This window comes from Amphiura filiformis, chromosome 5 (assembly GCF_039555335.1).
Source record: "Amphiura filiformis chromosome 5, Afil_fr2py, whole genome shotgun sequence".
Taxonomy (NCBI): Eukaryota; Metazoa; Echinodermata; class Ophiuroidea; order Amphilepidida; family Amphiuridae; genus Amphiura; species Amphiura filiformis.
Genome location: NC_092632.1, coordinates 1,829,219 through 1,852,921, shown reverse-complemented (window position 1 = coordinate 1,852,921; position 23,703 = coordinate 1,829,219). Strand labels below are relative to the sequence as shown.

The 23,703-nt window shown below is 35.6% G+C and overlaps 1 protein-coding gene across 1 annotated transcript in view; it reads left to right on the top strand.

The window, feature by feature from the left end:
- Positions 1 to 23,703, top strand: part of LOC140152458 (tyrosine-protein phosphatase non-receptor type 21-like) — a 53,038-nt gene that overhangs the window by 13,552 nt on the left and 15,783 nt on the right. Inside the window, 11 exon segments of the mRNA XM_072174775.1 lie at positions 483 to 655; positions 8,421 to 8,518; positions 9,515 to 9,585; positions 11,744 to 11,902; positions 15,632 to 15,720; positions 18,400 to 18,570; positions 19,523 to 19,716; positions 20,112 to 20,383; positions 20,385 to 20,451; positions 20,454 to 22,057; positions 22,769 to 22,918. Coding sequence (XP_072030876.1) covers positions 483 to 655; positions 8,421 to 8,518; positions 9,515 to 9,585; positions 11,744 to 11,902; positions 15,632 to 15,720; positions 18,400 to 18,570; positions 19,523 to 19,716; positions 20,112 to 20,383; positions 20,385 to 20,451; positions 20,454 to 22,057; positions 22,769 to 22,918 — 3,048 coding nt within the window.

Genomic DNA, 23,703 nt, shown 5'->3' with positions numbered 1-23,703 from the left:
ATGTATTAGGCTGGGATAAATGTGATCTTGTGAAATTAGAGATACAATGCAAAATGGGAATAGCAAACTAATACGTCACCCCCTAGAAGCTCAATTGGAATCACTGTGCTAGGGATTTAAGGATTTTCAACAATAAATTGTGACACGATCTGGTCCATGGGGGCCAAAGGCGGCATTTTTGAAATTGAGATAAAGGCAAAAATATGGAGTAAAAAACAATAAAATGCATAAGAAAATAGACATCAAAAAACTTCATAACTTTAGAACCAATTATGCTAGATCTTTGGTGTTTTCAGTATATGAAAGCTTAATGTTTGTATTAGGTAATAGTTACAGTAACTCATTTGTCAAAAATGCCTCCTTTGGCCCCCATGGACCAGATCGTGTCACAATTGCACTCTTTATTTATCAATGGTCATATGGCGGTGACAATAATGATTGAAAATAATGTTGTTTCTTTTCACTTTCACCAATATTTTCAGACAATCTATTTTGGATTACAATATTTGAACAAAAACTACAAGACAAGATGGGTAGATCTGGAGAAACCACTGAAGAAACAACTGGACAAGAATGCTGGACACGATTCCAAACTCAGGTTTGGAGTTATGCTGTATGCAGACAATGTCACCAAACTCAGACAAGAAATTACAAGGTATGTGTTGGGGTGTGTTTGTATTAAATTGAGGTAAAACACTCATACACAATAATGAGGAATCTGTATGTTTTTAACAGCAGATGCACACAAACCATGGGAAATCCACAGTTTCTGGGCAGATCCAAAATAGCACACAAGAATGCATTAGGCCTATACCATTACCGGTATAATGCCGCAAGAAATAATTTTGTTTCTTTTAAAAAATTTAATTTTACTGCAACATAAAATGTTCTTATACAGAACACCGTATAGCTCTGAAAATGTAATTTTGAAATGCAATTCAGAGGTCTGAGATAGCAGCAATGCTGTTTTGTTTGACAACATCTTTTTCCATCTTACCAGCTAACTATTATTAGTATTCTACATGTACATGTATATGGTTTTTCATTTTGATTTGATTATGGGGAATGCTTGTAATTGAGAGAGGTATTTTTACATGTCAGCTGCTGTATCATATGTTGCTTAATACTTTTGATCAGATAAATATATGAAGATCCAAATGAAAAGTCAGAATGATTAGCATGTTTGTGGTTTATCAATTATGCCACCTGCATAGGCTGCATGCATACCTTGCTATGCCAGCCTTGTAGGCCTAGACTTCTAATATGTGACCTGTGCCTCACCTTTGAATTGAATAGGGATTGCACAAGTTTCTGCATCAAGAGAAAAATATATGGAATATTGTGTAACTGACAATGTTACCTTAAAAGGCCACCCTTCCATCTTGTTATGTTGATGAGAAGTGTGGAGGAGGTGGGGGAGCCATGAGGGGCAAATGCCCCAGTCAGAACTCTTGCCCCCCTGTTTCCCCCAGTAAGAACCCAAAATTGCGAAAATTTCACCTTTTGCAGTAATTTTATAAAAATTTGTTGATTTTCCCCCTGAAATGCACTTTTCCCCTTAATGTCACCCCGGAAAAAAATTCCTGGTGCTGCCACTGGTGGTGGCATCAAAGTTAAATTCACAATTTGTTTTGAATTTGACTACTTTGTAAACAACCTCTCAACAAATAATTTATGCTGATCCTTGGACAGTATTGTGGGACATTAGAGCACATCAGACATATCGAATTGCATTCTGAATACGAAGAATGTCCTTCTGATATCAAATAATTTAGATTTTTTGAAATTCACAATGTAATACACATTTTATGGCAAATGATTAAAAATTGATATTTTTGATATTTAACAGAACTCGAAGTATAAAACTTAATAAATCTAATGATATGTACGAAAAGTGTATGTAGGTCGGATGAAAAGCCGACGATCAATTGAAAATTTTGACCTGTCGTATTGAAGATATGGATTTTTTCCCCAAAACACCAAAAATTTTCAATTGATCTGCTTTTTAAGGAATATATCATTAGATTTATAAAATTTACTTCGAGGACTGTTATAGATCAAATATGTGAAAAATATCTAATTTTTATAATTTTGTCATAAAATTTGTATTTAATATATCGTGAATTTCAAAAAATGAAAATCATTTGATATCAGAAAGACATTCTTCGTATTCAGAATGCAATTCAATATGTCTGATGTGCTCTCATGTCCCACAAAAAATACTGTGGAAACGCTCAAAACGCTCATTCCAGATCCCTTAATTGCAATCCCAATTTGATATCGCAATTGAATTGGATCTGAAGAGTTCAGTTACGGGAATAGGGCCTAGAGGTACCAGGTATTGCAAAAAGTCTCACCATTGTACCATTTTCTGCATCTCCAAAAATGGGTGTGCATAATTAATTGAAGAAGGACACTTGACTTGAGGTTCACAAATTCCAATTACAATGCACTTCAAATTAATGAGGACATTGGAACATTTTTTTCAGCCATTTTTCTTAATATTACTTTACATGCCAACCTGGTGGGGTCCTAATAACTTGACAACAGGGGTTATACCAGTCTGAGTTCATCAATGGGACTCTATTGTGTTTACAGGGAACATTTGCTAACATACCTTTACAGACTGGTTTCTTGAGATGTTGTTTTGTCCCGATAAGGTCAAGGTCAAGGTTAAGTTTGCTAAGTTCCAACAGGTAGTCCTTGGTATTCAAGTATTTTGTTGTCAACAAGGCTATGTATTACACATTGGGAACATGGTTTGTTAGAGGTCATTGTCACCAGAAATCTGCCATCAAATACTATTTATAGTCAAAATGGCCTCATCCCAAGCATCATTAATCAATTATAACAAATTTAAAACAAAAAATTTTGCAAGTCAATATTATTAGTAAATTACATGTATTAGCCCTCAATATGTGGGGTATGAGTACCTATAAATGCATTCAAGGATCATTCTTTGAATGTTCAAGTGAGTAGGGTTTGAAAACTGCATCTGGAGAGCAACGTTGCAGCTGCTCAAGTTTTATTCCTTTTTATATAATCATCACTTGCATACAGGTATGAATTTATGCAATTTGTAAAGTTGTTCATTGTACATTGTAGGCCTATGTATTTTGGGGGAAATTGTGTTATGAACATGGTGATAATGTACAGATTCTTCATGCAGATTGTGTTTATAAATAAATCGCCATGTCTTTCCCACTTTTGAGACCCACGTACATGTACAACCAGTACCAATAAAGTGAATGTACATGTACTCACTAAGGGCCTTTCCATTAGATATTATCGGGGGTGGGGCTAGGAGTTTTTGAAAAAAAATTTGCCTCACTGATGAGTAAAAAAAATTTTGCCTCCCAAAGGAAAAAAAAAATTTTCCCCTACCCAGCTCTGTATAAAGGTATACATTAAATTTGAAAAAAGACAAAAAAAATTGCCTCCAAAGGCTGCCTGACCCAAACTCCCTAGCCCCCCGATAATATCTAATGGTGCGTCCCTAATACTAGTTAATGTTAGCGAAATATGTTACATTGATAAAGACATCCTGCTGACTGCTAGAAGAAGAAGAATGTTTTAAGAATGTATGTGAACTAATGTTATTTGTTACATGCATATGCACTAAGTGTTGCAGTTGGTGTTTTTTGACAAAATCAGGATCATAAATATGTTACTTAATTCTTTGGAAAGGTTGGAATACAAATTTGTCATGTATGTACCAGAAAAACACACAATACATGTACGTGAGAAAATGTGTCAACAATGACCAAATCAAAGCAAAACCAAATCAAAGCTATCCTACCGCTACAAAGGAGGAAATGTTAAATCAATCCCCAAAGTGCAGAATATAGCCTCATTCAATAGCAGATTTTTGATTTGTGAAAATATTCTTATCCATGTGTTACTGTTACTATTGTACTGCAAAAGGAAAAAAAGTGCAGACATTTTTTGGATAATGGGGGTAAGGCCCTATCCATAGCAGATTTTTAGTATGTTTGAGTGAATACTTTGTTTTAAAATCCCCACTGCAGGATATGCGGGTTAGACTCGTTTAGTTAACATTGTTGGTTAGGGTTTGAGTAGCATGCTCAGAATTCCTGTGTTTGGCAGTGTATCCAGGTGTGTTTGAGAGCAGCCACCTTGACCGCATTACTAGAGCATTCTTGTTTGATATGATTAGCTTAGAGTGGTATGATGTCCATAGGAAACGCTACATGGATGCTAGCAAGAAATCAAACAATATCTATAGAATACCTCGGTATTGGGAATTTTGTGATAATGGAGGGAATAAATTCTTTGAATTGTAGGAGTATGAGTTGCAGAGAAACAGATAGGTAATATGTAATGATGTGGATGATTTTGGTTCGCCACAGGAATTCAAGTCAAGTTTTATTCTCCTGAACTCAGGGTATACAACCAACTATATGCAGCAGACTACAATGTATTGCTGAATTAATTATGATTGATACTTCCTCATTTATCTCAGTTTTACTTTCAACAGCAAAATGGTAATTTTTTTGGAATATTTATATAGGCCTATATTTGCCATGGCAGGAAAAAGTGGGCAATACGGGAAGCTCATTGCCAGGAAATGTCTGGTTTTTGACCAAAAAAAAAAGAAATACATAAGGGAAATATGTCATACTGGAAATATGGTAAAACTGGAGGGAAATTCTAGATTGCTTGCAGGAAAAAAAAATACAAAATATTATTTTTATTGTTACATGTAGGTCGCCGGAAGAAAAAGACCCTATGGCATCACAAGTTGTGTGCCCCTCACTCCCGCCTCAGTCTGTGTGTTTACAAGTTATCTCATATCGTCAGACGACCTATCTGGGACTGCAGTCCCTATTTTATGGAAAATTTGACTGTATAAGTATGACAAAATAGTGGAAGAAAGAATATTTTATTTTTTGTAAATATCCAGGTTATATTATACATGCACATGGATGTAAGTGTTAGGGGCGAGACTGTGGTCAAGAATTTTAAGGAAATACCCCCTAATGTAGTCAACCGCAATATGACAAAGTACAGCTTACAATACTGAATTGACAACAATACAGTCTGGGTTTCTGATTACACTGCAGCAAGCTTGACACACGGTACTAACTCGTTTGGCTGGGCTCGTTGTATACAGCCAGTTTGTTCCTTGCAGGTCACATCTCATTCTGGCACGTTGCTTTGATCGTCTGGAATGTGCAATTTTAAGCTTCAGGGCCCTTAGGTGTAAAAATTTGGATAATAATACAGGCCAGATCATTGGAGATAAAGATGTCCACTAGAGCATGAAATAATTTATTTGTTACAAAGATGGGGTTTTCCATATAATGATCATAAATGCAGGTTATATTTTGCTTGTACCTGTAAGGCTGTATTTGTGTTATTGGGAGGAACGTAATTGTAGTGGTTTGTTGTTTCACCGAACCTTAACCTTGTAAGAACAAACAGTCCAATCTCCCTTGTGATCTGGGAATAAGTAGGTACCATGCCCATTGCCCACAGGTAGAATTAGCCCTGTTTACCAGGCATAGACCCATGGTTGCACTCTGAGTATGTGAACTCAAAATCACAATTGTTATAAGCTACTTCATAAGCTTTTGTGTGTGAAATACAGGGAGAAAACTCTTTGTTTTATATGTTTACTTACACCGGTATAAAAAGGGGGATATTTAGTGTAAGTGAACCTTAAAATTAACTTTTGTTTTAAACTGTTTTTTGAATCCAGTTTCAGAGGTCATTTTATTATTTTTTATTTTGTGTGCTGATAAAACACTTGAAAGCAAACTAAATGCTTTTGATCATTTGAGATACCAAGATACCAGTGATGCAGGTGCAATGCCTTGTTGTTGATTTGCAGTAGACAAATTCCTGTCAAGTTTTTTGTCAATTAGCCTGCAATGAGTTGCTTCACACTTGACAAAGGATTAATTACCTATTTAGATACTGTGTACTATAAAGTAGTCGCATCCTCTTTCCCACACTACTCGGATTTCAAGTAAAAATATGTCACACTTGTTAGGAATCTTGCGCCATGATTGATGGCTGGGTTAGTCGGCAAAGAGCCCCAAGTACTAGCAAGCTACCCCCATCCTGCTATTGCTGATGAGGCAGGAGGAAATATTTAGCAATCTTTAGCTGGCTAGGTTGGCTGGTATGACTGATGCTTGGAATACCGCCTGCAACCATGATAGCAGGCTGGGACACTCACTGGTTACCATCTGATGTGTATACTATCTAGCCAGTCCTACATAGCTGAGATTCTCCCTAGAAATCATTCTTGCCATGGTCATGATCAAGTGTAAGGGAAAAAACTTGTGAAATTGTATAAATGATTTTTATGAATGTAATGATCATAAGAGAGTAACTTTAATGTAGGTCAAGAGTTTGCAAATAAGATATGTTTTAAATTTATCAAAATCAAAAATAATTTTTCATATTTGATCTGTTCCATGTAATGTCTAATATTTATGTAGAAATGATTGTCAAATTTGATTGCTTACATAATCATAAACTTGTCCTCTAAAGCTAAGGAAGAAACTTCCTGTTGTAAGTTTGACTATTTTGATGAAGTAACTATGTTTCCAATGTTTTTATTGTTTTTACTTTTAAGGATTTTAAACTTATGAATATATCTGCCACTTGTGAAAGTATCTGTGCCTTTAAATACTTCACACATGTTTATTGTGTCTAGATGAACTTCAACCTCTGGAGTATGACTATGAGTTTGATGTGTCAGATCAAAATGTAAACATTCACATAGCAATTTAGAGAATCGGGGTATTATTTCTGATTTCTTGTATTCAGATGAAATGTAATGGACAAGACAAGTAGTACACAGAAATCGCAGATGCTAAAATTATCGGAGTTCATATAATTTATAAGTTCTTACTATAATTTGGACATATAAGTCTTTTCTGAAAATTCAAAGTTATGAATGAAAGGTTCAGAAGTCTACCTACAACAATAGTTTCATATTACAATAAACAATTATTGAATAAAAAATTTAAAAGCTTTTGTACCCAATTTTAGATCACCAGGCTATTTGCAAATGGATAAATTCAGTGGTGGCATCAAGATCATCCTAAAATTTTATATTTTTGCCCAAATGAATTTTGACCAGGAATATTCCAAAAAATATGGGTCATAGCCAGCATAGTAAATATATGATTCAAAAGAAGAATTTTATAAGCCTATTAAAAATGAAAAAATGGGAAATGTTGGCCTTCAATGTTCCCATTTGATACTGCAGTTGAATACTTCAGACAAGGAGTGAGGGTACACTTTGAATTACGCCAGAGATTCAAAGAATTTGTGGTGAATTCTCAGTGGGATGGAATTTATTCCAAGTATTGTACAGTATAAATTTACACATTTTCTTGTGACTTGAAACTGCTATCATAATCATAGGCATACATTCATAGGTACTGTGTAAAAAGATTTCAGATATTTCACAATTAAAAATATGATAAGGCCACATTCCATCGTTCATAACAATGGAAAGACCTTTATATGTAATGTTGGCATCTAATAAAAGGTCAAATAACAAAGGCAATATAGCCTTCAGATTTGCTGTGAGCATAGAAATTTTATGTTGTGATAAAGTTGGCCAACATTATTCCATTCATGGAGTTTAATGGAGCAGCCAACACACATAAGTGAAATGTGTGTAGTGTTTTTGTTCTCAACTGGAGAGAAATAAATGTTGGGTCTGTGTTTTATCTGATTAATTTATCTGAAAATATGCAAGGACATACTGTACATGACCAGTCATAAGAAAATAAGAATGAATTGGGCATCAGTTATGTTAATGGTGTCTTACAATGTGCATTGTACTATAAATTCTATAATAGTAAAAGATTATAATTGATTTAAATTAATATTGTGAATGGAAATGGAAATTGATTATTTTACAACAAAATGAAGAAAAATGTTATAGCTTAGTTAAATATTATATTAATTGATTAAAAAAACACCTTGTGATAAAAGAAAGTCTGTCTTATAGATACTTTGTTTCACCTGAAGTTTGGTAGTGATGTGTGTACATGTATTTAGCTGGTCCCAATGTGCTAATGTAATCCTGCACAGCAATATACACAGAAGTACAAGGGTAGTTTATCGGCACACATGCTGCACACTTGTACATGAAATGCTGATGTCAGTGCTACCAAACTCATGGAGGAATGATGTGACAATGTAGTGACAACCTTATAAAAACTGAACATCAAGTTCCTATGTTGCTTATTTTGACTAAATACAAAAGAATTAATTTGCTCACTTCTTGTGGCCTTCACCCAAAATCAATAAACAAACATCAAATTCATTTTGTTTAGCCACATCAAATGTGAATGCTCCGCTTAAATAATAATTGTTACTGACATAAGAGGATGTTGTTTATGATTGTCTTTGTATTTTATTTTTTTCAGGTACTTATATTTTTTGCAATTGAAAAGTGACATTATAGAAGGAATTTTACCATGCACTCCAGAACAGGCAGTGTTGTTGGCTAGCTATGCTATACAAGGTTTGTGCGTTTATGTGTTTGCTTTGTTTACCCAATTTCCTTCTGATATATGGACCACTTGACATCATTGTTTATCAACAAAGGCGAGGGACAGGTCTATCGATATGCTTGAACAAACCGCTACACTGCTCAATGGCCTTCTTCATATGAAATGTGGTGGGCGATTTAAAATGCATGTGCCCTGAGCAAACTATGATGCGTACGCACACTGCAAGGCAAAGAACAATAGAAATTACCATAATTCGCACACATGCTGCCGGGCAATAACGTAACATGTCAAGTGGTCTATATGAGCAGACTCATGCCATTTACCATTTCTTAAAATTTGAGTCCACCATCCCAGTAAAATCTGTGAATACCACTTTAAGCTTAATTAGCTGTCAGCTGCCAATTAGCAAAGTCTTAATTAGCTCGTGACATTCTTGTGAGACAATGTCATTATTTTGGTCACAAAGCAACTAGGGTGTGGTGAAGTGAACTTAATTACAATGGTTGCATTTCTGGTTTGAAACCATAAAGTGCTATTGTTTTATATGCAGGCATTGTCCAATTTGTATTAGGCATGGTATTTAATAAGGAAGTTGGAATTAGAGAATTATATTTTGGATATTATTTTTACAGATAATACTAGAAGAATGGTATTAAAAGTAGCAAAAATATTTGTTCTTGTATTGATATATATGACCTGGTAGGGAAAATATGGACACTTTTATATTTTTATTGGCTGATGTCAGATTCAAATGAAAAGTTCATGAACCTCTATCCCCAAAACAGACCAAGTTTGCCCATGGCCCCTAATTTCTGAAGAAAGCCGGATGTGGGATGAAATATAAGCAAGTCCAACCAAGTTTGTTCCTGTTTCAATCTTTTTAAAAATTTTTTTCAAAGTATCAAGCCCTAGTATTACTAATTATGAACTTTAAACTGCCAGAGTACCAGTTCTGCTGAACAAATAAATTGTGTAACTAATAATATCTTTGCATATCAATTTCTCAGCTGAATTTGGTGATTATGAGAGCCAGAGACACACAGTGGATTTCCTGCAAGATTTTGTGCTATTACCAAAGGTGAGGATAACTATAGCAGATTCAATCCATCTTGGGATGTTATTCAACCATTCAGGCTACCAAGTGATCAGGAATATCATGCTATGATTGACTGGCAAATGATTGATCAGCAGCCTGGATTTGTTGAAAAACATCCCACGATGAGTTAAATCTGCTATAGTTCATTAATGTTATTTATTGGTGGTATGTCACCCAGATTTCAAAAATACCAGCATATAAGGCATTTGGGGAAAATTTGGCTCAAGGTCTCTGGAACTTCAAATGAGAGGGGGGCAGCACTTGCTCATATACAGATTACCTCCCCCTTAATTTGGTGCATATCGATCGTCTACCCAATTGGGGCACTTATTGGGTTTGACTGAAAATGAAGAGAAAAAACACACCTAAAGCAAAACAAACAAATTGTAATTTAAAATTAAAATTTCACTCATGAAATGAACCATGAGAATGTTACATCCTTCAGGGGGACATTTTAACCACATAAAAAGAGCCTACTCCTATACACAGTCAAGTTGGAAGGAAGCAGGAGAAGTGTGAGCTTCCAATCTGCCCTGCTTCAGTTTGGATAGACATAAACTGTACATTTGATTGTACTGTGATTTCCACTATAAATGTGTTGCAGTAACCCTTTGACGAGCTCATACTTCCGTGATGTTGCAAAGTCAGAGTTAACAGTTCGTACAGCACAAAGTTCATTCATAAATTTCACACGGCAACGGTAGATCGCCTCAGCAACCAATCAGAGACAATTGCGTTTCAACACAATAAATATGTGATGTTCACTTAAAATAAGCTCTGGTCAAAAGTTGATAGTTATAGTGTGGGAAGAAGTATCATTATTCAGATTCTATCTGTTCTGCCTGTTCTCCAATTTGGACAATTTTGGGCAAAAATTCAGGTAACTTTGATTTAGGTTTTTTACCAGCATGGCCTCACTATAGCCAGCCAGTCAGCCAGCTAACTGTTCTGTGTGGGAATGGTGTAGGTGTGTTAGATCTTGCATAGAGTGACTCATCTTTAACACTAGCATGGTTCATTGTCATTCAGTGAAAGGATCTGTCAAACCTAGCCAGTCTATTTGGTCATGCATAACTGGACTCTCAAAGCAATAGTCTCATTCAGACATTATTGTTGATCCATATATTATTCTGTAGGCCAATATTATTGGTCTTTCTCAGGAGCTGTTTTGGAAGAGTTGTTACAGTTATTGTATAGTCGATTCAACCCATCGTGGGACGTTTTTCCAACAAATAGAGGCTGCCGGTCAATAATCTGTACCTCATCTTTAGCGTGATATGAATGATCGCCCGGTAGCCTAAATTTGTTTGAAAAACGTTCCATGATGGGTTGAATCTGCTGTAACAGATAGTTAACAGGGCCATAGCTAAAGCAAGGTTGACAAATTGTGGGTCTACCATCCAAATGTGGAGGGGGGAGGGTGACCAAAATACAAATATTGGAATAAAGCTGTAAAGAAAAACATAAAAAATCTTTCAAAAAGTGGGGATGGCCTCCTTGGCCACGTGATTGCTACAGCTCTGAGATAATATTACTTTTTGAAAAATATTAGTGCTTGTTTTATTACAAAAATGTTTGACAAGAGGAGTTGGTTTTACTTTTTCTTCCACTCTATCTGAATATTGGTAATGGTTTTGAGTCGGACATTCCATCACACAGTGTCTGTGGTCTGCAAATACCATTAAAGTGTAAGGCTCATAATGAATGTGGGTGCTATCAAAAAGAATTGTCCAAATATTTCAGTACCCTTTCACATCACAATTTACTCTCCAAAATTTGCCTGTTGCAATACAACTTTCAAAGTGGGATGCACAATACATCTAAATGATGTGCTTCTATTGCACTTCATACTCAATTTGTGTCTTCACTTCAAAAGTAGTTTGCAATGTATTTTAAGCCCTGATGGTTCACTCCTAAAATTAAGGGACCGTTCAGAAACACTTGTAACAGGGGGGCCTGATGCAAAAACTCATGTTCTACGAGAACAATTAAGGTGATATTTTAAAGCCCCCCCCCTTCAGAGGGCTAAAAATGTTCAGGCCCCCCTTTTTGCATCAGGATCTGCATTACAAGTGTTTGTGAACGGTCCGTAAGTGATGAATTCTAACAATTTCATTGTCTTTCTTCATTTATCCTTTAGAATATAACATCCAATGTGGAAATACTTGGGGAAATTATGCAAGAAGTTATTAATACCTACAAGAATCATAGGGGAATGTCACCAGACAGTGCTGAATTGGCCTATATCTTAGAGGCTGCTCAATTAGATAGCTATGGTCAGGAGACATATCCTTCAAAGGTAAGATATCAACTCCTTACTTCATATAGCTGTGTGTAACGCTTGAATAATAATCATTGTGATTAAAAGAAGGGCACCAAAGCCACAATTCATTTCCAGGGGAGGGCGTAGCAGCTTGGGTTGGGCAGAAAAATTTTTAATCATCAGTGGAACATAAAAAATAATAAAAAATAATAACATTGTCTCATTAGTGAGCAAATTTAAAATAAACCACATGGAATCTAATGGTACACCCCTTAACTTTAATGAAGTCAGTGAAGGCTTTCATTCTCCCCCTTATCTGTGCATGTGTGGCTCTCTGTCTGTTTCCCTTATTCTTCGTTCTCCTCACAGCAAAAACTTCAAAGATTCACATGATCATTATGGTCATTTATCATTCTATATCTGTAAGTAATAAGATATGCAACCTATAGTTCAGTTGGAATGTTAAAAGATATTCAAAATATCCAGGTATACTAGCTGTGAACATTTTAAAGTTTGACATAAATATACCCCCCGCTCCTATATAGGAGAGAAGTATATCTTTGTCAGTCTCCACAAAAATGTAACATAGAATTCCTTAGATTATTAAATTCCAGATACGCAAGTCTTGTGTATAAATTTCCTTTTGCACATGCTTGTATCGGCTAACGCCAGAAGAGTGTTTGAACTTGGCGACCGCGTTCTTCTTAGCGTACACGGAACGCTCAACTTGTCAGTGTTCACATGCTAGCTTCCCTTTGTGTACGCTTGCGCTATTTTGCAGTACGCCCAACGTACGATGCACCTTTTGCGGTACATGTATGTAAAATTCTAACTGTATTATTAGGTTAAAAGTATTGGGAAAGGCCTACTATTTTGCTGGCAGGTATGTTTCTGTAAAGATTTACTTTACCAAATCCTGATAATAGATGAAGTATTCACAAGGGTTATAAATAGTGCATATCGATTTAGAGGTCAATGAACATTTTAGTGGTGAAGAAAGATGGTAACATTTTGTGAACCATACAACAATTGAGCATGTGTTGGTATGTTAGGTCATACAACATTAGTTAGAGGTGACACCCATCATGATGAGCTACATATTTGGGACCCTTGTAAATTCCCTGGCTGGTGCTCAGTACACAACTTATTTGGGCTCCTATCATATTAAACACAGTCAAGCCAAAATGCTCTCATGTGGTATGACACAGTTCAACGACCTCTATTCAACAATCATAACTTTGAAAATTGACCTTACATTGTAAGTTTTACAGAGAATGAGTTTATGTACCTAATACATTCAGAGGTCATTCTGTTAATGTGCAAGCATGTTAGGTATAACTGTGCACTGATAGATTAGCATGTGGGAATGTAAGACCCTGCCCTACAGGTGAATATATTGCAAACAAATTATCTCATGTACTTGAGGGAGTATTTACAAGTATTTGGAGGTGGAAGACCTTTTGTTTTACTGGCCAGTTAACTTTGTTGAATGTTGATGTATTTTGAGTGGTTAATGCAAGAAGGCTCTATGCAATAGCTGCCCTATTAGCTATAGACATAAACTTGACAATTTCTGCATTCTATATTGTACACAGTCTAAACATGACAAGTGGCAGCTTTTGCAGATGGGAGCCTTCTTGTACTCGACTCTTTTGCAAGGTCCTTTTTAAGCGTTAACCCTTACGTATATGCCGACATCAAGCTTGTGCACAGGACCTTGTGCAAATTAATACACACTGGACAATTAGCAGTATGCTTAATTTGTTTTAAAGTAAAATCTGCAAAACATAACCACTCAATTTGAATGTGTTGAGAATTGTTAAAAATACATGAAATAGTGGTAATGTTGGGTTAATGCAGATTTAAAAAATAAGTCATTTCAATACACTGATGAATCTAATAACAGGGCGGGCCTGGGGTGGGGCCCAGTGGTGGGACATGAGTCACACTGTTACAAATTACAAATTATTGGTCTGGTCAAAGAGGTGAAAGCGAAGAAAAGCAGCTTAAAGATTAGGATTTATCATAAGATTATACATGAAATTTGTCATGAAGAACATGTGATGCAGTCAAGCAAAAAAAAATGTAATGTGTGAGTGGATTAGATGTTGCAATATGGCAGAAGGAGACATTGACCTGTGGTATTTTACTGTTTATACTCCAGCCTGCAATAGGAACATTTGTCGGACATTGGAAATTCATTTCAATATAGTTGTTGTCATATTCTTGTAAGTTGTATGAGCAAGAATATTACTGAATGGAAAAAATGGAAATTTAGGTTGTGCCACAAAATGACTTGATTTTGCTTGAATTGGGAAATGAAATTTAGAGTTTTTCCCCAGAAATGGCTAAAAAGTACATCTATTGGAATTTCACATGCAGAAATGAAATTTTAAAAAATGAACTGGTGCATGTGTGCAAGTGTTAAAATCCCGGGTTAAAATCAAACCCTGGTCTCATAGTCTGTCATGGTTAAAAATACAATGGCATGTGCTATTTCACTTGTGAAACTTGTTGTCAAGTTTGAAGTCCCAGCCTAATTTTGCGGAATTTGAATTTTGCCAAAATACATGATGCACCCTGACATAGCAGCTCAATCCTACATGTGGTAACTATCTTAGCCATAAATTCATATCATTCCAGGCATTATCACTAGCTCATAATAAACTCATCAATGATGTGAAAGCCATGTGTGAGTACTGCTGCCCTAGCTACAAGGCATATTCATTCACATAATTTGTCATACTGGTAGCACATAAAGAATGCCGCACCCAAGAAATCAGTGTGTATATCCAGGCTTTCATCACTGTCAATGACCAAACCAACTGATGGATAGCCAGTGGCTCAATAACTTGATTCTGATGGGAATATTTTTATTCATATATTTTTAATTTTTCCCCTTTTGCCCTCCTGTGCCTCAATAAAATGATATGACAGTGTAGATATATAGGCCCCCTAAACTGTAATAAACTTAACTGATCACAATGATGTAAAATAAGTACATGTAGTTTAAAAGTAATGAACATCATATTGGCCATAAAATGATGTTTTTTGTATCTGCATAAACATAACCATTACATTTCCAAAAATTGTGCTTTTCTTTGTATGTGAATGCAAAGGTCAGGAATATGTAGAATTTGTGTGTGGGCATAGTTTTGTGGCGTCCATTCCTTTTTCCTTGAAATTGCATTGTTTGGATTATTTTCTGTTTGATTGTGAAATGTCAAAGTGAGATTGCAATTAATTCTCGCTTAAATTATTTTGGTTCATTTGACTAAGTATAATGACTTTGCATCATATTTTATTAATTGATTTATTGATTACATGACCAGGTTGTTGCCAATTATAGTAGCTTATGACAGATATTCTGGTGTTTTAATAACATATTGTTAATGATTATTTTCATTGATTGATTCATACATGAAAGTCATGAATATCATTATTGTTGTATTTGTCCTTCATTTTCTAATGATTAAAAAATACACCCTCCCCCAATAAAGATATGAAATGTCGATGAGTGGATATTTTTACCGAAGGAAGGCAGTTTATAAAACAAAATGGAGTGTGCTGCTTATAGCATACAGCTGTGTTAGTGCTCAACTGATTTTGTGACGTCACTGAAGTACCTAATTTGTATTGTGATCTTACATATCTATGTCACCAAAATTTAAAATCTGCCAAATCCAACTGTTTTCTTATTCTAAGCATTGTATCCATTGTTTCTAACATTTTATTTTCTTCTTTACAATTTTTCTGATGATCCAGGATGACAAAAACAACGAGTTACTCCTAGGTGCCTCATCCATAGGAATATATGTGAAACATCTAAATGGACAACCTACCAAGTACTACAAGTAAGTTGATTTGAATTACAAATGGGGAAACGGATCTAATTATCTTAATTTTATCATGGTATTTCTATTAGATCAAGCAAAATGAGTGAGGAGTTGAAAATTTTAGTTTGCATATGAGCATAAATGTGTTAACATTTGAAGTAATCACTTTGTTTTGTAATAACTAAACTGCAAATAACTTTCTAACAAAATAGAAAGGTAATAGATACTTTTTAGTGAAATCAGAATAAAATTGAAAATAGAAATATAAATATGTGGAATAGCTAACATGAGGCTCGTATTGCTTGGATCACATCATGTTTTGGGAGTGTATAATAAATAAGAAGTGAGGATTAGTAATTACAATGAATTGGAATTATGCATTATATGCTAACTATGTAGGGTGGTGCACTTATTTGTAATTATCATAATGATGAATTGTTTAATTAGCATTAGTAGCTAGCTATCTTATGTAAGGTTTACATTCAAAAGGGTGGGTAGGTTTATTCAATACAAATCATGTTAGTGCATGTTGCTCTCAATATTACTATGGTAACAATGTATCATGCTATTCAGCACCATCTGTTGTGATGTTTTGTAGTTTGTGGGTGGATACCATATTATCTGTAATAAATGCCCATAGGCTTTTAATTTTTCAGAAGGGGCATTTATTAAAGGCAAATTTTCATTGAAAAACATAAAAAATTGGGACAAAAATATATAAAAACATATACAAGTATGATCCACTTGTGGCTCGTTTTCGGGTTCAGATCCAATATGGTGGTGCTCACATAACAGAATGTTATCGGGGTAACAACAAATTTACGTCTGTGAGTGCATTTTAAGCAAAATGTGATGTACTTAGTGAATTTGGCAATGAACTGGATGGAAGTTTATGTTAAGAATAGGGTTTGTCCATGTAATTTAGCTATCATGCCAGCCAGTACTGATGTAAGTTTTAAGCTTACCCGCATGATATGGCATGGACAGTTTTGCTTTCAGTCACTTTTTCATTGAAAAATTACAGGGAGCATTGATTAGAGGGGGCATTTATTACAGGCAATACAATATATTTGTGTGTGTTTATGTGAATATTTGTGTACATGTATGTGGACATAAAATACCAACATAAACCTATAATATCTATACATGTATTGTTTGTTGTATTTGATGCACTTAAAACTGTCATACCAATATTATTTTATCAATTATGACTTAAAACCACAACTAATTGATTTATATGGAGTAGGTAGTCTAAAAGCTAATGTTATCACTGTCATTAAGATGATTTATAGCCATAAAATCCTGATTTGAATGACTGCTTAGTATAGTACATATTTAAAGTGAATTCAAGCAAAATAATGCCAAACAATTTATCACAGTCTAACCTCTTTAAACCAGCCAGGAAGGGACATAGCATTTGTCATTTCAACATTCAGTGTCTAGCAGTGCATTCCAAGAAGGCACTGAAACAGGCAAGACAAGTGAACAATGCGGATAAGTGAATTATGTGCAATTCTGTGTTGAATGTCTGAAGTACTATAATTTGGACAACAAATGATGAATCGGACATAAAATAGGACCAAATAAAAATAAAATGTTGTTTCCGTTAACATTCCCTGAAAAGTTGGGACGGACGGAAGGAAAAAAATTATTTTATGAAAAATTTTTATTTTGCACAAACTGAAATTTCAACCCAATTTTACACTTGAATCTAGCCAAAAATGGTATTTGATTCGGGTGCAACAAAAGCTCTTCTCATCTCGAGTATTGAATCATTGATTCATTTTAAAATATCTTACTCACTCTCATACTCAATAATTTATTTATTTTTAGCAGCATTATAAAAAGAAAGGGAGTACGAAAATCGCGTGATCATTAAGTTCATTGTTCATGTTATCAGGCCTGAAATCGGAAAAACCTGATCGGTCAGCTAACAAACGAAAACAAAACAATGACTGCCCTGGATCTCTAGGCTCATCGATTGGTCACATGGTCGTGGGAAATGTGAAATGGTCACATGGTCGTGGGAAATGTGAAATTTAACAAGTAAACTTTTAAAATAGACCCACGATGCCGCTGTTTTTGTGCTTATTTTGTCGTATTGTGTTAATGATTCAGTTGAAAAACAACTTACTTTGTGCGTATATGTTTATCTTTTTTAAAATCTTTTTAGAATTGCTTGATTTATTGTGTAATTGGACGTAAAAAACGTGGGAAATATCTATATAATGTATCAATTATAATTAATCTGCATTCACATTCCATTATTTGGGAGCTGTTTGCATTTTAAAAAAATGATTAGATTATATATACCACGACCTTTTTCTTAACGATAATTTGTATAAAAAACTGCAATTTACTAACCAATATTTATCTGTCAATTCAACTGTATTTGTTAATGGCAAAAATAAAATAAGTGCGATTCCCAACAACTTCATGTCCGAATTTTGATAACACTAAAAGATGGCATTTGAGGATGTAAGAGACATAGATACATGTATGCCCTTCTAAATGCTTCAGAACATGATATGTGTCAAAGCATGGAAAACATACTTCCCTATGACTATCTAATGACCAGATAACAAAAAGATCCTCAAAGAGGTTTGGATAAAAGGGGTTAGACTTCGACTGTATTGTGTTTTTATTGTTTTTCAACTTTTTGACTCATCTTTCATCTGTGTTTATATCTTATTCAAGGTGGAGTGAAATAGAAAATATTGTTCACAACAAGCGGCTGTTAGGCCTTGAATTCGCTAGACATGATGAGACCGTGCAATTTCAAATGGAAGATGGCGACACAGCCAAATATGTATGGAGGATGTGCAGGGCACAATGGCAATTCTATAGAATGAACATTGAAGATGCACTGTAAGTACATTAGAATTATTCCAGAAGAGTTTAGTCCACTCCTGGCATATAATTATTTCACTTGAATTAGAATTGGATTAAACTTGGACATGAATGAGAAAATGATACCTCCCCCTTATAACAGTTGTTATAAAGCAGTATGCAGACTCCGAGTATTAGAGACGTACAATATTGTATGTAACATATCTACGTTATTTAATCTATTGCCATTCTATTTCCAGTAATGTTTAAGTTCTAACGAATGTTTGATGACGTAAAATCAGTAATATATTTCTACCAGATATTATACGTAACATATTATCGATTTTACGTCATCAAACATTTGTTAGAACTTAAACATTACTGGAAATAGAATGGCAATAGATTAAATAACGTAGATATGTTACATGCAATATTGTACGTCTAATACTCGGAGTCTGCATACTGCTTTAGTCTGTCCTCAAGTGGGTTGGCATTTGGCTATTTTCTTGTATTATTTTTTTTCCATTACATAAACCTCATGTTCCATTATTGGGTGTCCTGCCTTCTTTAATCCCTATTAAAATGTGCTTTTTATAAAAATAAAAAAAGCCTGTCCTCTAAATCCAATGTCTGTAAACACCTGATACTCAAAGATTTATTTTGAGAGTGGTGGGTGGATGGGGAAAATCTGCTCTTGTTTTTCCGAATTACTTCACTTAAGTGATGCCATGACCAGTTTTTCTACATGTACCATTGATGTCTATAATGGCAGCCCTTACTATGACTGGCCTAGTGATAGTAAAAACTGATTGCCAGGAATAATGAGCCTTGACAACAATGTGCTGCAGATGGCAATTATTCTGCCCCAGAATATCCTGTGTATACCCAATCTATATGGATCATTAATGATAGAGAATCCACTCAATTATGTTCCTTGTAAGATTCTGATACTGACACTAACATTTCTTGTTACTTCTCTTCATTCCATCAGGCCTATTGGTCAGGAAGTCCTGTTTACTGGTCAAGAAGTTCTGATAGACGATGGTGGACATCTTGAAAACCACATTCATGAGACTAGCAATGGACCGTACCGGTCATCTATAGAGAGGAGGCCGACTTTATTAAGGCATTCAGAATTAAGCGAGCAACTCAATAATAAACCCAGGGCAGATTTGTCATCTGATGGTAAGTCTGGACCAGATCTATACTATCAGTAGTCATATAATGGACTATTCCAGTTGGTATCCATACACCCCCTGTGGAAGGCATGACCTTAATCTTCTACAAAGGGAGTGTGAATTTCAAATGGGGTTACCTGAATGGGTGACTTTATTTGAACTGAAATTTTTGCATTAAAAAAAAATTGAAACTTGCATAATTATGCAGTTGACACTCACAGGTGAGAGAGTTATAAGAGATCCATTTGACACTGAATAAACTTTTTCATTTGTCCTGCCAAGGTAACCCATGGCCACATCATTCATTTTTCTATTCAGCTGTATTTATTCAGGTTACAGATTTTTAGTACATTTCATTGTGTGAATAAGTAATGATATTATTTTATGTTTCTTGTTCTGCAGAGAGCCTTCATCATGGAGTACAAGTAGATGGACAATTCCACCAATCACAGCTTAGCTTAGAACCAACTCAGGACATGATTGGTCAGTACACCACTTCACAGCTCAGTCTCGATAGAGCAGCCACTATGGACCATAGACCTATATATGCTAACGGCAATATTGTGATAGCCGATGTGAATGGGAGCGTGTACAGCGCACCCAGTGTGAACTCGCTGAATCATGGCATTGCTGCACAAGTGTCGCCGACATCGTCTAATCCTAGTTTAACGGGTAAACGAACTGATACGAGCCAAGTTACAAGCTGCTTTGCCTGCTTATAGGCAGACACCTGATTACGAGGCGCCATACAAGGCCACCGACTTATGACAGTTGGTGAACATAGCCAAAGTATGGGTAATTTAAGAGGTGCACACGGACAATATGGACATTTTGATGGTTTAATGTATGCACCACCCCAACTTAGACAACATAATTTCACACCACAAGAAGCAAGACAACGTCATCAATATAGAGTAAGCTATGGTGGTATGCCATCCAATTACACGGGTCACTTCTTAGATACATCCTCGGAGTCATTACCACATCATCCATATGTAGGTCAAGTTGGGTATCATAGTAATCAAATGTTGCATACGTATAGTGTTCCCGAACTAACGTCAGAACAAATTCAAACTATGGACTATATAGCGGAAAAATTACGCAAGAACAAAATCAAACCTCCTCCGCCTTATCCACGGGGAAGCACAAGTACTCCGGACCTTGCTCGCCAATCCATGCAGAATCATTTGGTGAGCAGCAGTAGTCCGGATCTGGTGAGTCAACGATTGAGAGCTTTAATCCATCCTGTACCTGAGGTACTTGGCTCTGCTGGTAGCAATATGATTTCCAGTGTGAGTTCATCTAGTGGCATGGCAGACTTTTCACAGTCATTACCCATGGAATCCTTTCAGAATCTTAGGATTAGCAGTTCTGATGTACCTCAAGATTACCAACAAGGTATGGGAGCAAGATATCCTGGTCAGGTACAGCAACCCCATGAGGTAGCAAACACAGACATTCCAATATTGCAAGCCCCGGTAGGGTATGATGAAGGTGGTGTTGTACTACGAAATAGAGCGTACTCAATGGGTAGCAAACCCATGCATGATTATCATGTACCACTAGTAAGACCGCCTAGCGAATTTGCAGACACTAGTGATATTGACTCAAACATTTCACCAAATAGTGTAGGAAGTCCACCAAGGCAGTTCAGGCTACCAGGGCACAGCCAGGAAATGTATATAAACACTCAAGCACCGGTACCGGAAAATGCGGTCATAACATACGCAGCTAACTATGGCCACGATCCTCGTCTACAACATTCCCCACCGAGTCATAAGTATCCATACAAGATGCACATCCCACAGCACAGTGCTCCAAGTAGTCCTGAAATGTGTGAAGTCAATGCTAATCAATACGCTCTGATGCATTTAGACCAAGTCGGCATACGTCAGCCATTCCAAATACCTCAACATGCGGCTATATCAGAGCCTATCCTCACAACACTGCCCAATAACCACCCATCCAACAAACCCAAAGTCCCTGTTAACCCACACTCCACATTTACTGATCTCCATCTCACCGGTCAAACAGAATACAATTCAGCAGATTCGATGTCGGTTCCAAGTAGCAGTGCTGCATCCCCGCATAGTCCGGATCAATCATCGGGGAGTGGTAGCAATCCTGAGCAGTTGGCTAAACGGATATCCAGTGGATATAGTACTTCTCCAGACTCGGATGGGGATGGAAATAAGCAGGAAGGAGCAGAGAAAGATAAGGGAAAATACAAGAAAGATGAATTCATAGGACCTCTTAAGCTAGCAGCAATGAGCGGATTGACATTGATGAGACCGGGTCAAGAGAAGGAGGCAGAAGATGACAACCCTAAACATCCAAGAGATGCAAGGGTAAGTTGGTTAAGTAATTATTAGAACTGTAATCGGCGGCAAAGATAAACTCGGAAAGTTGTGTCTGAAGTCAGGGCAGAGGCACGCTGTGATTGGTTGCTGATCTGCACAGTGCGGCATATTTTGTCTGATTGACAAGACGTGAAACACAACATTCCGAATTTATCTCTGCTGGGAATTTAGTTTATATTTGATTTTGATGATCAAGTTTAGCTTATAATGTTCAGAGTAACAATATCTGTTGGTTGATTAAAACGTGTGCATCATAACCACTGTTACTGAATATCAACATATTAAACATGCGTAGTTTCATTAGTCTGTGGCTCATGTGAATAAACTGTTACACATACAATATCATGTGTGTCCTCATTTAGTCAGTAATTTAGATATTGTTATTTTATTGTATTTCTAAATGTAATGATGAGAAGTATATGAAAGTATACATTATTAGAAAGGAAATGATGCAAGGAATCCAACTAGAATAACAGATTCCTGCAAAAATTAATCTTCAGTTTTTGATAAAATCTCAAAATTTAATTTTACTTTACTGACTTGAGGAAGGTATACGGACTATATCAGTCTCCAAGTTTTGTATACCACATAATATTGATTTAAAAATCATAATTTGATTAAATAATGCCTATATGAATGTGTGTCTATCTGTCCATGTCCATTGAAGTATCTAATTTTGTGTGCATTTTTCCTTTGCAGAGGAAGGTCTTAGACCAGCAGCTTAAAGATGGTCAAGTATTTACTGAGTACCAGCTGATCTTCAAGAAGAGACCTGATGCTATCTTCTATACAGCTAAGCTTCCTGAGAATTCTCCAAGGAATAGGTTCCCAGATGTCCTACCATATGAGGTGAGTGTATGATGTCTCTCTAGATGCTAATAGGAACCAATTAATGGCATTTTGAGATAGAGGGCATAACTCAGCTCAGCTGTCAGAGAGGCTGACCACTTTTATGTGTCATGTTGATATTGGTTTCTTTTCATATCAACATAAATATTGAGCACTGCTCTTAAGGGCTGGGGTATGAACGCTTTGGACAGTATTTATTTTGGGACATTAGAGCACATCAGACATATCGAATTGCATTCTGAATACGAAGAATGTCATTCTGATATCAAATAATTTTGATTTTTTTAAATTCGCAATTTAATACACATTTTATGGCAAATCATTAAAAATTGATATTTTTGATATTTAACAGTACTTGAAGTAAACTTTATAAATCTGATGATTCATACTTAAAGTGTATGTAGGTGGGATAAAAAGGCGATGATCAATTGAAAATTTTGACCTTTTGTATTGAAGATATGGATTTTTTTCCCCAAAACACCAACAAAAATTAGGTCTTTTGGGAAAAAAATCCATATCTTCAATATGAAAGGTCAAAATTTTCAATTGACCGTCGGCTTTTCCTCCCTGCTACATACACTTTAAGAATATATCATTAGATTTATATAATTTACTTCGAGGACTGTTATATATCAAAAATTTGAAAAAATATCAAATTTTTATAATTTGTCATAAAATTTGTATTATATTGTGATTTTCAAAAATGAAAATTATTTGATATCAGAAAGACATGCTTCGCTTTCAGAATGCAATTCGATAGGTCTGAGGTGCTCTCATGTCCCACA